This window comes from Crotalus tigris, unplaced genomic scaffold (assembly GCF_016545835.1).
Source record: "Crotalus tigris isolate CLP2741 ecotype Arizona unplaced genomic scaffold, ASM1654583v1 scf7180000023764.170092, whole genome shotgun sequence".
Taxonomy (NCBI): Eukaryota; Metazoa; Chordata; class Lepidosauria; order Squamata; family Viperidae; genus Crotalus; species Crotalus tigris.
Genome location: NW_024100169.1, coordinates 36,897 through 54,501, shown reverse-complemented (window position 1 = coordinate 54,501; position 17,605 = coordinate 36,897). Strand labels below are relative to the sequence as shown.

Sequence of the window (17,605 nt, the reverse complement as noted above, 5' to 3'; positions counted from 1 at the left end):
AGGATTTTATCTGTTTAATATTTAAAAATTAGACCTAAAAGAAAAAAAAATATTATGAATATGTTTGATTTATTGATTAATCCAGAAAAAAATATATATAATGGTTTTGATTCATTAAAGGGGATATTGTAATATTAAGTAGCTGATTTAATATGGTGGGAATTAGATAACTTTTAGGAAATAGAACAAGACTATATCCAAATGGATAAAATGTGTATTTTGAATATTAGATTCTGTCATGAATTGAGATAAGGGAAATTTTGGTTACCTAAAGACTGACAATTATAAATATCAAATATTAAATTGGAATATTAATGGGAAATTAAAAATTGGGAAAAAATAATAACAGGATATGGATTGTTTATGAAGTTTGAATGTAAAAAGTAATTAAGATATGTATAAACTAAAAATTTATTGATAAATGTAATAATGATGTTTTTACTGAGTTGATATAATAAGAACTGTATTAGCTTAAATATGAGACAGTAGATGTTAAGGGAAAAAGAGAGGAAATATTTGATGTTGTAACTTGAGATTTGTATTAAAGATTTTTATATGTTATAGAACTATTGATTAACCCAGTCACCACATTGCTTTTTAAATACTTAAATGTAAAATTGGAAAATTAATAAAATATTATTTTTAAAAAAGACCTTCAGAGCCGAGATCTATGGCTGTGGAACACTTTTTGGTCCCCCAGTGGCCCGATCTGGGTTCCATAGGCCTACAAAAGGCCTCTGGAGCCCCAATGGGTCTGCTGGGGAGGCTTCAAAATCACTCTGTGGCCATGGATCTGGGCTCCAGAGGCTTAGGAAAGACCTCCAAAACTGAGATATATGGCCACAGAGCAATTTTCGCCCCCCCAGCAGTCCAATCTGGGTTCCGCAGACCTACAAAAGGCCTCCAGAGCCCAGATCAGGCCACTGAGGGGCTGCAAAATTGCTCTGTGGCCATGGATCTGGGCTCCGTAGCCTTGAAAAAGGCCTCCAGAGGCTTGGAAAGGGCCTCTGGAACCCAGATCGGACTGCTGGGGGGTGCAGAATCTCTCTGTGGCCATGGATCCGGTCTCCAGAGGCTTGGAAAAGGCCACTGTAGCCTTGATTGGGCTGCTTGGGGGGCTGCAAAATCACTCTGTGGCAATGGATCCAGGCTCTGTAGGTTTGGAAAAGGCTGTGGGGGGCACAGAATCTATGGTTTTGGAATGATTTTTGGCCCCCCAGCGGCCCGATCTGGGTTCCGTAGGCCTACAAAAGGCTCTGGAGCCCCAATCGGGCTTCTGGGGGGCTTCAAAATCACTCCGCAGCCATGGATCTGGGCTCTGGAGACTTGGGAAAGACCTCCGAAGCTGAGATCTATGGCTGCAGAGCAATTTTTGGGCCCCAGCGGACCGATCTGGGATCTGGATGCTTGGAAAAGGCCTCCGGAGCCCAGATCAGTCTGCGGGGGGGGGGCTGCAAAATCAATCCACAGCCATGGATCTGGGATCCATAGCCTTGCAAAAGGCCTCCAGAGGCTTGCAAAAGGCCTCTGGAGGCTTGGAAAGGGCCTCCGGAACCCAGATCAGGCTGCTGGGGGGTGCAGAATCTCTCTGTGGCCATGGATCCGGTCTCCAGAGGCTAGGAAAAGGCCTCCAGAGCCTGGATTGGGCTGCTGAGAGGGGGCTGCAAAATCACTCTGTAGCAATGGATCCAGGCTCTGGAGGCTTGGAAAAGGCTGCGGGGGGCCACAGAATCTCTCAGGGGCCATAGATCTGGCCTTCAGAGCCTTGGAAAAGGCCTGCAGAGCCTAGATTGGGGCACTGGGGCCCCACAAAATCACTCTGTGGCCATGGATATGGGCTCCAGACCCTTGGAAAGGGCCTCCAGAGGTTGGAAAAGGCCTCCGGAGCCCAGATTGGGCTACTGCCCCCTCCACAAAATCACTCTGTAGCTATGGAACCAATCTCCAGAGGCTTGGAAAAGGCCTCTGGGGCTCAGATCAGTCTCCTCTCTTTGGCCATAGATCTGTACTCTAGAGGCTCTGAAAAGGACTACAGAGCCTGGATCAGGCAGTGGGGTGACCACAAAATTGCTCCATGGCCATAGATCCTGTCTTTAGAGTTTTTTTCCTGGCCTCCAGAGCCTGGCTTGGGCTGCTGGGGGGGGGGCTGCAAAATTGCTCCACGGCCATGAATCCAGGCACCGGATGCTTGGAAAAGACCTCTGGAGCCGAGATCTATGGCCATAGAGAGATTTTTGGGTCCCCAGCAAACTGATCTGGGCTCCAGAGGCTATGGGCCACTGGGGGGGCATAGAATCTCTCTGTGGCCATGGATTCGGTTTCTGGTGGCTTGGAAAAGGCTTTCAGAGCCCGAATTGGGCTGCTGGGAGAGGGGCGCAAAATCGCTCCATAGCTATGGATCTGGTCTATAGAGGCTTGAAAAGGCCTCCGGAGCCCAGATCAGGCTACTAGCCCCCCCCCTGCAAAATTGCTCTGTGGCCATGGATCCAAGTTCAGGAGGCTTGGAAAAGGCCTCCCAAGCCCAGATTGGACTGCAAAGGGCCCCAAAATCGCTCCACTACCATAGATCTGGGCTCCAGAGGCTCAGAAAAGGCCTCCCAAACTCACATTGGACTGGGGGGGGGCACACAATCGCTCCACTGCCATACATATGGGCTCCAGAGGCTTGGAAAAGGCTTCAGGAGTTTGGATTGGGCCACTGGGGTGCTGCAAAATTGTTTCGCGGCCATGGATCTGAGCTTCAGAGGCTTGGGAAAGGTCTCCAGAGGCTTGGAAAAGACCTCCAGAGGCTTGGAAAAGGCCTCAGGACCCCAGATCAGCTTCAGGGAAGGGCACAAAATCATTCTGCAGCCATAGATCTGGGTGGCAGAGGTCTTTTCCAGGCCTCTGGAGCCCAGATCGGGCTGCTGGGGGGTCTGCAAAATCACTCTCCAGTCATAGACTCTGGCGGCAGAGGTCTTTTCCAGGCCTCCAGAGCCTGGATCGGCTGTGGGGGAGGGGGCACAAAATTGCTCTGCAGCCATAGATCCGGGTGGCAGAGCCTTTTCCAGTCCTATGGAGCCCTGATCCAGATTCTGGAGGCACATTGAAGTGTCCCCTGGCTTTGGTTTGTTTCTCTGTTGCAGAGAACAGAGGCCTAAAGAACCATGAGATCACGCGAGATCAGTAGTGTGAGACCTCGCTCCACTCATCTTGCATCACCTTGCATTATTTTAGGACTCCATTCTCTGCAAACATATCAAAGGCCTGGAGCAGCCAAGAAAACAAAGATTCTCCAGTCGCTCGTAAGGACAAATAACTGCTGTGGTGCTGCAATACTTGCAATTTCAGGAGTTGTTCATAAGCACTAGAGAGCGCTCATCACATAACTTTGAGCAAGCGTCAAGTGAATGCTCGTAACTTGGGGATTGGCTGTATAGAAAATCAAGTGATCAATCTGAAGTCATGGGCAATTAAAATTGGATCAGCCAGAGAATCAAATTTGGAAAGGGTTGACAAGCTACATGACTCCTTTTTTCTAAATTGTAAGAAATGGTGGATAAATTGTGAATTTGTCTAAATTGAGAAAGTGAGAAAATTTCAGTATTCAAAGAGGCACATTTCTTCTCAGGCAGTGCCCAAATTGTTCCCAGTGCTTTACTTGTAAATAAGGAAGACTGCTTTTTTTCTCTTCAGACATTTAGCTAAAAACCCAGATATGCCCATTATTTAAAGTTGCATACGCGTGCGCGCGTGCACACACACAAACACACACACACACACAAATACACAGACACATTTCATTAGGTATCTGATGTTGGGAGTCATAAAAAACCTAGAACCAATAAATCTCATCCTCCAGTAGTCAAAATGAAAAATCATAATTTCTCTGGAAGGGCCACAATTGGCAGTTTGCCTCTAGAATATGGTCAGTATGGTAAAACACTTTAAGGCACATTACAGGATTGAAAATCATCATCTACAATTTCTTCCTGGGTGAACTGGTGATAGTCACCACTACCAACATAGTTTACATATTTTCAGTTATTTTAACCAGCTTGTTTTTATTAGGATCACCACATTCATACTTTTAAATATCTGACCATTTCGGGAAAAGTTTTACATATAGCACAACTTCTTTTAATAATTCTCCTTTCAATTACTTCTCTTATTTGTGGATTAATGGTATTTTTAAGTACTATATTCTAATCAGAAGGTCATCCCATCAAATCTCCCTAAAATTTATGCTTCCTATATTAGTAAGTATTCAAGTGCTTGAGTACATTTTCCACACTCTTAGTATCAGTGTACACATATTTTGGGATTGAGGGGAAAAGCAAGAAAAAGGAAGTAGGGTGTTATTTATTCCCCCCCTCTGAAATGCTAGTTTGAAAACTGAGCAGTTAGGACTAGAAGTCATATTTTTCATCAAACTTTTTTTTTCTATATTGAATGTTTGGGAAAAACTATAATATGCTCAACCAGAAATATACTGTATGGCTGTTCCTGTTTTTAAAAGAAAATAATATTCATTGCTCACATTAATAATGGGGTTGCCTATCTGATGAAGTGCCTATATTGTTCTTCATTACTTTGAGAAAAAAAGGACTAATTCTGAACAAATTTAACAAACAGAAAGAAGCTCCATTTGGACCTGGAGTAATAAGCTTAATAAATAAATATAAACAAAAAGATTTCACATTTGTTTCTTTATTAGCTGCTCCTTTCTGTTCAAATCAGGCCTCAGAACAATAACATAGCATTTGGGGAAAAAGATGCAGCCCAGTAATCCAACTGCAGATGTCAAAATGGAGAAGACCTCCACAGCTACCATGTATTTTCCCTTGGTGCTCAGATAGGCGGGAACAAAGGAAATCCAGACACTACAAAAGACCAACATACTGAAGGTAATAAATTTAGCTTCATTAAAGCTATCCGGTAACTTCCTGGCTAGGAAGGCTACCATGAAGCTGATGGCCGCCAAGAACCCCATAAAGCCAAGGACAGTGTAAAACATGATGGCTGAACCTTCATTACATTCCAGGATAATTTCTTCAACCATAGAATGCATGTCTGAATCTGGGAATGGGGGAGAAATTGCCAGCCACACACTACAAATAGTGACTTGTATCAGGGAGCAAGACAGGACAATAGTGCTGGCCAGCCTTTTCCCAACCCATTTCCTCATTTTGGAGCCTGGTTTGGTGGCCATGAAAGCAAGGACCACTATGGTTGTTTTACCCAATATACAAGAAAGGGCTATAGAGAATATGATGCCAAAAGAAGTTTGTCTCAGGAAACATTTTACTTGATCAGGTTGACCAAAGAAAAGCAAAGTGCAAAGGAAAGAGAGGAAGAGAGCAACAAGAAGAGTATAGGTGAGGTTCTGGTTATTGGCTTTTACAATTGGAGTGTCCTGATTTTTAATGAAGATCCCCAGTACCACAGCTGAGATGAAAGAAAAAAAGAAAGCAGCAATAATCAAGGTGATTCCTAAGGGTTCTTTGTAAGACAAGACGGTTGGATGTTTTTGAATGCACAGATCCTGGTTCTTGTTAGGATAGCTTTCTTCAGAACATGGGATACAGTCATCTAAATCTGGAAGAGAAATACAGTTGTCAAGCATTCAAAGTTAGATGAGCCATCCCCAAATTTCAGAAATATAATATTTGAATGCTTGGAATTTCCAGGTAGTCATCACAAAAGCTGACAATTTGAAATTTAACTTATCTAGAAAGTTATAAGCAAGAAAATCTTTAAATCCAATTTGTCTGAGAACAGATCCTTTGAAAGCAGGTTACTCCTTCAGATATACTTTCATTCTATTTATATATTTGAAATGGAATTGTGTCTTCCATTTACTCTATTGCTTTAGGGGAAACACACCATGATAGTACAATATAGCAACAATATTTATAAGAATATCAAAGAACATTTTTTCAAAAGTTTTGCTTTTGATGCATTTGGTGGAATTTGGTGATTATCATAGACCCCTTCAAAAAACACAAATATAATTTCAGGATGAGTATATGATGTAGGAATCTTGAGAAATGTGAAATTAGCTTTTAATGACTATAATGTATTTAATTCCATAAAGTTTGCACATGTTGCATTAATTTAACAGAGCAGCTCTTTTGCTGCTGATTTTTATTTATACTCATTGTCTAGTGCATCTCACTGCAGTGTCCCAAAATCATCAACCAATATTGTTGGATTTCAGTAGCCCTAATACTGTTTTTCCATTGCGGTAATGTCCATTTTTGGTAAAGAAGTTGGAGTGTGAATGTAGAATATGAATCTACAGTGACACGTTGCACTTTGTGGTGTTGTGTACTGTAAGAAGTTTGTCAACCAGCTGAATGTAGTTTTTATGCTCTATTGTTACCAAGAATAATTCTCAATGAGATCCTTGAAAGCTTTCTTGGGGATTCTATGGCCCGACTAACATATCTTCGAACTGCTTGTGATTGATGATGTAAAATCATGGAATTTGCCAAATTATACATAGCCACTTGAGAGATAGATAGATAGATAGATAGATATCAAATTTTATCGACCGTACCTGATAAATCAAACAGAAAAAAACTACTAGGTGAGCTAATTCTACATTGTAACAAGACTACATTAAAAAAATGATGCAAGTCCAAAAGTACAAAACTTTTTTCTGCTACTTTCAACTCATCCATTAAGGCAGATCCTTTTTAGGTTTTCTGTCTCTTAAATCACTGGGGGAAGCATCTCTTCCACTCTTTCCCCAAGGGCATTGCCAAATTCCATTACAAAACTCCTTGCATGGCATCTCTTACCTGTCTGGTTGGCAATTTTCCCCTTGGGGCAATGAAGGCATTTGTAACAGCAAAATGGCTTCCCTTCTATTTTGACTTTGCTGTAACCCAAGGAGCAATGAGCATTACACAAAGAAAGAGGTTGTTTCTATTGATAAATGAAAGTGGAATGCATTTAGAATTTAAACAATTTCACTCTAGAAACCATCAACTTTGATGTATATTTTCTTTCTTTTTTAATCAGAGTTATGAAATTCTATGCTAACATGCAAGATTTATTTTATTCTTTAAAATATCGTCCTGGCATAATGAGTCATATAAATGAAAAATCTCTTATTCATGTGATAGATCTCAAATATTAGGCCTAATATTTGATAAGCAGAGATACATTGAGTTAGTTTTTCTTCTACAAATTCCTTTTCAAGAATATAGTAATAGTAATAGTAGTAAAGTTGGAAGGGACCTTGGAGGTCATCTAGTCCAACCCCCTGCTCGGGCAGGAAACCCTACACCATTTCGGACAAATGGCTGTCCAGTCTCTTCTTAAAAACTTCCAGTGTTGGAGCATTTACTGCTTCTGGAGGCAAGCTGTTCCACTGATTAATTGTTCTCACTGTCAGGAAGTTTCTCCTTAGTTCTAGGTTGCTTCTCTCCTTGATTAGTTTCCACCCGTTGCTTCTTGTCCTGCCTTCAGGTGCTTTGGAAAATAGCTTAATTCCCTCTTCTTTATGGCAGCCCCTGAGATATTGGAATACTGCTATCATGTCCCCCCTTGTCCTTCTTGCTTGTGCTTGATTCATTAATTTGCGCAGCTGTTCAAAAATGCATGAGTACTGAACCATCCCTTAATAAATGAATAATAGATACCTGGTTAAAAAGATTGGGCCAAACAATTTTATCTGCTGACAGAGAGAGAGAATTTTCTAGTTGAGATGAAGGATTTACTTTTCCAACTTTCATCCTAAGAAAGGATTGATTTGAGAAAATGACCCAGTTGACAATGTCAAAGCCAGTTGCAACCTTCCCATTCTGGTCAAAGAAAATGTTTTCTCCAGCATTGTTGTTAAATGAGACTTTTCTCAGATAGTGATGAAGCTCAAGAGAAGAACACAATAGTAATTAATAAGGATATGGAAAAATGTGCTATATGTTGAGAGAGAAAGTGGATGCTCCTTTTTTTCTTATAAATGCTTCTTTTGAGGTATATAAAGGCATTTTCAGGCACAGTCTGGAATCCTGTTTCACATTTTCAGTATGACAATTTTAATAAAGTGATTTTTAAAATCTGTATTAACCTTAATGAGATCGTATCATAGAAAATCATGCTATTCAAATCTGACAGATTGTGCACTTCCAATTCTAAGATTCCTTTATTTCTGAAGATATTGTTGTGCTATCTACTTATAATAATAGTAGTAGTGGTGGTAATAGTAATTTATCAGTCCCATGAACCACATCCAGATTAGTGACTATCTCCTAAAAGTAGATGCCACCACCACGTTTTATTAGTATCATTTGGCAACCACATCAACTTCTTTTAGCTTCTTCCTCATCATCGTGTCCTCATTGTTGGAATGTTGATTCTCAGTGCCTAAAGCCACCAGCATTCTCTGTCATAATTATGCAACCATCTTTAAAGCACCAAATTCTCTACTATATGTGTTCAAAGAAAAAGTGAATATATATTTCTCCAGGGGAAAAAGAGCTTCTCCCACCATCCCATCACCAAGAAATATTAGCAATATCACTAATGGGAAAGCTCCATGGAAGATATTTCCTTTTAGGGCTTTTACTTTATAGTTTAATTAACAAATGACATGGAGGAGGTGACATAATAGTTGCACATTCAGTTTGATCATCAAATGATTAACATTGTTGCAGATCAGAACTGGTACCATATCTTGTTTGCAAAAATACTTTAATTAACTGATCAAAGTAATTTGTTATTCTAAATTAAGAATATATTCTTAATATTTTATATTAAGAATATAAAATATTAACAATATAGAAAGTCTACATAAAATATGATAAAAATTAATCCAAATATCTGGAACATAAAGAAACAATGTGGGGAAATCATCCATTTGGTGTAGGAAGGGGTATGGACATTCTGATCCATCTCTTATATTTAAACAAGTTTCAGCATTCATCATGAGCATTTGTAGATATGGAAGCAGAGTAATCTGCTAGACCAATAAATGTAGGAACTTACTTGCCAAACCTCATGATGAAAAAGCTTCTGTTTCCTTCTAGTATCTATGGCTCTGTGTTTGGAGTGGGATGTAATCACGGCTTGGAGAGCATGTGCCACAGCATAGACTGCATTGTAGATACTGTAGCTTTGCCCAGTCATGCTCAGTTCAAAAACAGAATCTGAAATTGTCTCCAGCTTCTCTTCCCCAGTACATCTTTTCTCTGGCTTCAAAGTGGAATTTGAGAAGGAACATCCAAATATTTGCTCCCAAAAGACCCCTGAAAGACTGTCTTCCTTTTCTGGAACACCATTTGTCATCTGAGGACATGATTTGAATCCTAATATTTTTTTTGAAGAAACTGAGAAAGAAAGAGCACCATGGATGAAGTCTATACTGCTGTCTCTTTGAAACGGAACTGAAGTATATTCCATCTGGGCTGAAAAAATCCAAACTTTGTCTTTTCTCTCTACTGTTGTGTCAAAATATTCTGAAACAGAGATCATTCTGAAAAGAACCATAACCTGGTTTTCACAATATACAATCACAACACTAGAAATACTTGTCATAATGACATTGTACATTTGAAGACAATTATCAATTTTTTCTCCCAAATCACTTGAAAAAGCTTCTAGCAGAATCTCTTCAGTATAATCAAAGCAGATTCCCTTTTCAGAAAATATGAAAAGCACTTCTTGCAGAAATCTTTGACCAATCTCATTTTCTTGACAAATAAGCCCAATCCAGGACCACTTAAAATACAGCAGCAGCTGGAGGATCCCCATAATTTGAAGTTCTTCATTTGGGAACATCTGATGATAAAAAGTTGTTTGAATCATATTGTTGATCACTGGAGCAGAGCCATACGTGAGCTAAGGATAAAAAGGAAACAGAAAAGAGAATGTATTCATACAAATTGATAATGATATGAGAAAAATCTTGGGAGACAGAAGTTAAGTGATGTAGACTAGACAGCTCTCATGCAAATGTTAACTCAGTCTACAGGAGAAGGGGAGCCATATGAAGACTTTTAGAAGGGATATTCATTGTTCTGCTTCTTCTCTAGAGTACATTGAAGAGTGAATAACAATCTTACAGGTCTGTAAGTAATGTTCCTCTCCTCTCCTCTCCTCTCCTCTCCCTGTACTTTCTTAGAAAGTAGGGAAAGTCTTTGTGAAATGTTTTCCACACCCCTTTTCTTTCTATGGGCTGAGATACCTTTTACATAATGTTTGTCTTTTTTGTGGTTCTTCCTTTTGACTCCTGAGATCATTTGCACATACCATTTTAATATTTTTTATAATTTTTCAATGATAAGCCTGACTAACTCTTATTGATTTTCATGGGTTTTTCATATTGAACAAGGGTTTTTCTTTAAGCTCTGTGACGTTAATGATACCGCACAATCACAGATTTTGTAATATTTCCAAGAAACTCATCATATTTAAAAGATAACATTCTTCTAAAAATACAAGTTCAAGAATAGAAATTTGATAACAAGTATCATTATTATGAGGGATGAGTATCAACTGGATATGATAAACTTTCATTTGTGGAGACATAGAGCATAGCATTAGAAGGAAACTTGGCCATGTTTCCAGCAGGAATCCTCATACAATCCCTGACAGGTAATATTACTAGCTTTTCTTGAAGATCTCCAGTGATAGAACCCCCATAACTCCATAAGGCTGAGTATGTCATTGCTTAAGAGTTCTCTAGGAAGTATTTCAAATTAAAAGAAAAATCTCTAAATAATAATAATAATAATAATAATAATAATAATACTGCCTCTATCCTGTGACAATATCTGTAATAACATCAAACATCCACATCTGCCTATCCCAGGTCCTTGGTAAGGACTCGATAGGTAGACAAAATGCCAAATCCAGTGTGAACATCTGGCTGACTGTGCAATGATTAATAATAATAATAATAATAATAATAATAATAATAATAATAATAATAATAATCCCCCAGTGAGGCACTACCTTGACGTGGTTGTGGAGCTTGTGTACTCTGGGGATGATGAGAGCTATGCCAGAGGTTCAAGCATACTGGACAGGTCTCATCAGAGGAGTCAGACAAAGAGTGTCTCTCCCATAAAAAATATGGTGAGACGTAAATTGCAGAATGCCATACTGGCTCGGACGTTGCCCGGGTTAACAAGGTCCGCGCTAGATATTGGAGTTCCTGGATATCTGGTTAAAAATGGGTCACAGGACTCAGGACTGTTGGCTGAGCAACCAGGGCCAGCAGCTGCAGAACTACTGGAAGAAAAGGTATTTACCCATCGCAGATACACAGTGATTGAAAACAAAGAAATAATGATCTGTTATTACAGATCAAGTCCAACAAAAAGAGGATATCTAAAACGAATGCACCAGCTCTGGAAAGAACAACATCCAGAATCAGAAATAACAGAACAGAGACTAGCAGATCAATGCAGATTTATAATATGAAATAAAGTATTCACAGAAACAGAATTGGACGAACTGCAAAAGTTTACCCAGGGCAAAGAAATCAAAGCCTTACCAGAAGTAATTCAGAATGTAGAGGCAAACCAGGGGGAGTTGGCAGTGAAGGAATCCAGCAGAGATTTGCAACTGTTCTCATTTGGAAACCAGGCACCTCTTCCTCAGGAAGAACAAAACCCTCTAACTAAAGAAATAAAAGAATTGAAACAAAGAATAACTGAGCATCTAGAACGGCACAAAAACAACAGAATAAGGCTACCTGCATTGAAGCTTGTTCCAAAGAAACAGCTAGCACAAGCATTAAAAGATGCAAATACTGCAATATCAAGTATAAGCACCAATTCACTGCAAGAAACAAATCAACTAATGGGCAGCACAGCTGCAGTTATAACTGAATACCTGGGATGCAAAATCAACAAAGAAGAAAAACAAACAAACAGTGCACCACAAAAATAGAAGGTTAGACTAGAAAATAAGATCAGCAAGTTAAGATCACATGCAAGCAAGCTAGAACAGATGAAAGAAAAGAAGCTGAAGAACAAGAAGACCAAAGAATACCTAATCAAGAAGTACCACTTAGAAACAAGGAAGATCAAGGAAGCACTGGAAATAATAAAGCAACAAATAACAGCTATAGCCAGGAAAATCAGTATATATGAAGCTCGAATTGCAAACTATAGGCAGAACCTCCAATTTCAATCCAATCAGAAACGTTTCTACCAATCCATCAATGGAGAAACTGCAATGAATCAGTCAGTACCTGACAAGGAAGAAACAGTGCAGTTCTGGAAGCAGATATGGGATAACTCAAAGAAATACAACAAGGATGAAGCTTGGTTAAAAGAGGTGGATGCAAATAAAACAGAAGTTGAAATGAAAGAACTAGTAATAACAACAAAAATGGTAGAAAAAAGAGCAAGGAAAATCAAAAACTGGTCAGCACCAGGTGAAGATGAACTGCATGGGTTTTGGTTGAAACATCTAACTGTTATACACCCACTCATTGCCAAACAGTTCAACAATATACTACAAGTAGGAGAAATTGAAAAGTGGCTAACAACTGGGAAAACCTACCTAATAATGAAAAATCCAGCAAAAGGGGCAACACCAGGTAACTACAGGCCAATTACCTGCTTACCAACAACTTTCAAATTACTGACTGGTGTGGTAGCTGATGCAGTACAACAGCATCTAGTTGAAAACAATCTCTTTCCACCTGAGCAGAAAGGAAACCGCCCCAATAGCAGAGGAACAAAAGATCAACTCCTAATAGACAAATGATCTTGGAAAACTGCAAGAGAAGGAAGACCAACCTGAATGTGGCATGGATTGACTACAAAAAGGCATTTGACTCTCTGCCACATGATTGGATAATAAAGTGCCTAGAAATAACAGGAGTCAGTAGAAACATCAGAAAATTTGTGCAAAGATCGATGGCACAATGGAAGACACAGTTGCAGATCAATAGTGAGAGGCTGGGAGAGGTTAATATCAAGAGAGGAATATTTCAAGGAGATTCATTATCACCATTACTATTTGTTATTGCACTGTTTCCTCTGTCAACAATACTGAATAACTCAGGACATGGCTATCAAACATCAAAAATATCTGCCAGACTATCCCACCTCCTTTACATGGATGATCTGAAGCTGTATGGAAAAACATCATCTGAAATAAAATCGCTGCTCAACACTGTCCGTATATATAGCCAAGATGTTGTAATGGAGTTTGGCTTGGACAGATGTGCCACACTTACTATCAAACAAGGAAAAATAGTGAAAACTGAAGAAATCAAGATGCCCCACAAAAATAACATTAAGAGTCTGGATGAGATAGAGTACTACAAATACTTGGGTATCATTCAAGCTGACAACATTAAGCACACTGAAGTCAAGAAAAAGATTAGAAGTGAATACATCAAGAGAGTTAAGAAGATCTTAAAATCCAAACTCAATGGGGGAAATACCATAAAGGCAATCAACACCTGGGCAATTCCAGTCATTAGGTATACAGCTGGAATAATGGACTGGACTCAAGCAGAATTAAAAGCAATGGATAGGCAGACCAGAAAAATAATGACAATGAATCATGCCCTTCATCCACACAGTGACATTGATAGACTTTATCTACCAAGGCAAATAGGTGGGCGTGGAATGCTACAAGTACATCAGATGGTTGAAGAAGAAAAAGTGGCTTTGGAAGAATATCTGAAGAACAATGATGAAGATGCACTGAAATTAGTATATCAGGAAGGCTTATTGACTACTGGAGAGACCAAACTGGCCTACAAGAAAGACCAAATGAAGAACAGAATATAGGCATGGGAAGACAAAGCACTACATGGCCAATACATGAAAAAAATAGCTGGGAAAGCAGATAATAATAAAACCTGGCAATGGCTAAGAGCAGGAAAATTGAAGAAAGAGACCGAGGGACTAATTCTGGCTGCACAAGACCAAGCCTTAAGGACAAATGCATACAAAGTCAAAAGTGAGAAGACAGCAACAGACAGTAAGTGCCGCCTATGCAAAGAAGCTGAAGAAACAGTGGACCACTTGGTAAGCTGTTGCAAGAAGATTGCACAAACTGATTACAAGCAGCGGCATGACAAAGTAGCAACAATGGTGCATTGGAAGATCTGCAAAAAATATCATTTGCCTGTAAGCAAAAACTGGTGGGATCATAAAATAGAGAAAGTCATAGAAAATGATAAAATTAAACTACTCTGGGACTCAGAATTCAAACAGACAAGCACCTGCAACATAACACCCCAGACTTAACAATTGTCGATAAGAAAGACAAAAAAGTCTGGATAGTGGACGTGGCAGTGCCTGGAGACAGCAGAAGAGACGAGAAAGAACTGGAGAAGATAACAAAGTACAAAGACCTACAAATAGAAATAGAAAGACTGTGGCAAAAACAAGCAAGGGTAGTACCAATAGTCATAGGCGCCTTGGGTGCAATCCCAAAACAACTGGAGCTCCACTTGAACATCATTGGCATTGACAAATTCGCTATTAGTCAATTGCAAAAGGCGGCCTTACTCTGAACTGCTTCCATCCTGCGATGATATCTGTAATACCATCAAACATCCACATCTGCCTATCCCAGATCCTGGGTAAGGACTCAATAGGTAGACAAAATGCCAAATCCAGTCTGAACATCTGGCTGACCTTGCAATGATCCAAAATAATGATGATGATGATGATGATGATGATGGTGGTGGTGGTGGTGGTGGTGGAAGGGACTTTGAAAATGCTAATGGGTTTCTTTTCATTTCCTTTTTTTTAAAAAAATAGAGACAATATGTTGTTGTTTTTTCTGAAACTCTTGCAACCTTTTCAGTAAATTAGGACTGAATACATGTAAGTGTTGTCCAGGCAGATTTTAGTTATCTTCTAATTGCCACTACTTACAACCTTCTTCCCCCAAAATGTCATTAAAGAGGAGGTCAAATACGAATAGGAGTTATATTTTTTCTTGAGCAGGTCTTACCTGTGGAATCTTATATATGCTCAGGATGTCAGCCATAACCTGAGAGATATGAGAGTTGGGTCCAGCAATAACACAAACTGAATTTTGATGGATGCTGCATTTATAGTTGGGAACAAATTTGTCATGTGAAGAAAGAAGCTCCATAGAAGCAAGGTAGGTCCATGTTGCCATGAAATAGCTGTTAAATATCCCAAAGCCCAGAGTGATGTTTGGCAAGATCTGAGGATTATTGTTGATCTCCGTTACAGCAAAGATCAAGGACAAGATATGCTGATACGTCTGTAGAAACATACTTTAAGGGAGAGTAATGCCTCTGTCACAATATTTGCATTTCAACACAGAGAAGATTTAAAAATAAAGTATAAGTTTCCACCTCAAAGAAAAATAGTGTATAGAAAATCCTTAACAGAATAACAGAGTTGGAAGGGACCTTGGAGTTGTAGATTGGATCTCTTCTCACTATTTCATAATTTCAATGCAGAATTAGATATTTGGAAGATATTTTACAATTCCATATTTCTACCTCATTTTGAAAGGTTTAATGTTATAAAATGAACAATGTTAGAAACGGCAATATCTAAAACATGGGGGGGGGGAATTAATTTCCAGCTCCTAAGATATCCTCTCTTTGTTGTCGAGAGGATTTGACTAAGGAAAAAGCTGATGGTTTGTGGATATGCTATGCAGGAACTGGTATATCATGCTGGTTTAGGACAGATTTCTACCTCTGTATTTTTATCTCATTTTGAAAGATGAAGTACTCTATATTGAACCGTGTTGAAAGTGTCAGTGTCCAAAATCTAGAAATGAAACATTTTCAGCTCCTAAGGATGGTGGGAGAGATGAAAGGAGAGATGGAAGCCCTTCTGTCTCCCCACCAACCAGCCAGAACCTATGGAGTTTATTAGATGAGAAGTGAAACATATTCAAGGAAAAACAAAATAAGAATTCCAGCTTCCTTTTTAAAAGCACCTTTGAGACAACCATGACCTGGATGATTGAGAATCTCCATAGACCGAGAGTGCCTCTCACATTTCTTTCCATAATTCTCTTTCTCTGCCCCGTAATCAAATTCCCTTCTAGAACCAATAATCTCATGGAATAATGAATCTATCTTTGACATATCTAAGGCTGGAGTTTTGGCTGCAAAATTTGGGTCACATTCACTATTAATTTTTTTACAACAATTAACTTGCTTCTCAGTCACTGCTAAAACAATTCCCTTTCTTTTCCTGAGCTTTCCTTAAAGATTTCTTCTGTACCATTCTATACCATTCTCTAGCAACATTCCCCAATTCCACCCCCAGAAAAAATCCTCTCTCAGGACTTGAATCTATGTATCTTAGGAAATGGGATATAGATTGGAAAAGTATATGGGATAACAATGTCCTTAGACTTTATGTTACCGTAAATCAGACTAGAATCTGTTCTCAGTTGAAAACAAGTTGGTTGGGCAATTGTTATATCTGTTTCTATTCTTCAGTGATGAATTCCAACTAGACTGAATCAGTAAAGAAAAAATAATATGAATCAAAAATATATCCACTTAATAAAAACAGTAGAAAGTTTTCTATGTAGAAACATGTATTTAATCTCCCAAATGAAATGTTTATCTTCCTTACTTATTTATTTACTTATTTCCAATATTTATTATTTTTACAATTAACTCAAGGTTTCCCACAACAATAACAATTTCTATGAGGTGGATTGGGCTGAGAATTTAACTTTAGGTTTATACCTCACAGAAATTTCTTCTTGATGTAAAGCATGATCTGATCTGACAGGCATACAATGCTATGTTGGAACTGGTGTGCTAGAGAAGATAGAGACAAAAACATTGGGAAACTAGGAATCAGAGCTTTAGGAAAAAGTCAGATATCTTTTAAGCAAAACCAAGTATATTGATACAAACTTTCTAACTTGAAACCAAGTGGAACAAAAACATTGCCTTGCTGTTAACCTAATAATTATGAAGTATGTAAGAAATAGAAGAGAAGGAAATAAAAACTGAAAGGAAATAAAAGTTATATTTCAGTCTTCATTCCCTTCCCTTTATGCCCAGTTAATATATTAATTAATTATACAATCAGACTTGAAGCTAGTATAGTTAAGAAAAATAGTTACATACATCGGATCATCAAGAAGTTCTTCAGATGGAATTCTTTTGAAGGTGATCAGGTTAGATATCATATACATTAGAGAAATAATGCCACCAATGTTGAGATCACCTGAATGATAAGATTTGTATTTAATACTACGGTCATTGACAGCACATTTAGCATCATGGCACATAACCTGCGGAAGCCATATTGTCACCCACAGCATGAAGGGTAGCATAGCAAATCAGAGATGTGCTTTGCCCAAATGATCATTGATGTGGCTTGTGAATACAGGGCATCCAACAATTTTGCTATTTATCTTAGATGATATGAATGCAGAAATGCATTGGAAAAACAGGCACAAACAGCATTGCTCATCAAACCTCATATTTGAATACAATCAAAAACAAGGCATATAAAAAACATCAGGCATTCTTAGTTGGGTTACTGTTTTCCTCTGCTCCTTGGAACTCCCAAGAGCCTACTCCCAAGGAGTAGAATTAAATGTGGTCAATTATGGGGACACAACATCTCATACACTTTTGAACTTGCAGAGGAAAATAATTGATCTCACCTCAGTG

General features: G+C 38.8%; 1 protein-coding gene across 1 annotated transcript; it reads right to left on the bottom strand.

The window, feature by feature from the left end:
- Positions 1–4,675: 4,675 nt before the first annotated feature.
- LOC120298174 (vomeronasal type-2 receptor 26-like) lies at positions 4,676–17,234 on the bottom strand. Its single transcript, XM_039321625.1, has 6 exons — positions 17,054–17,234; positions 14,926–15,103; positions 8,977–9,828; positions 7,632–7,859; positions 6,786–6,912; positions 4,676–5,577 (listed from the first exon to the last, which is right to left on the bottom strand). The coding sequence occupies exons 1-6, from the start codon at positions 17,215–17,217 to the stop codon at positions 4,676–4,678; spliced, it is 2,451 nt and encodes an 816-aa protein (XP_039177559.1). The 5' UTR covers positions 17,218–17,234.
- Between the last annotated feature and the right edge of the window lie 371 nt (positions 17,235–17,605).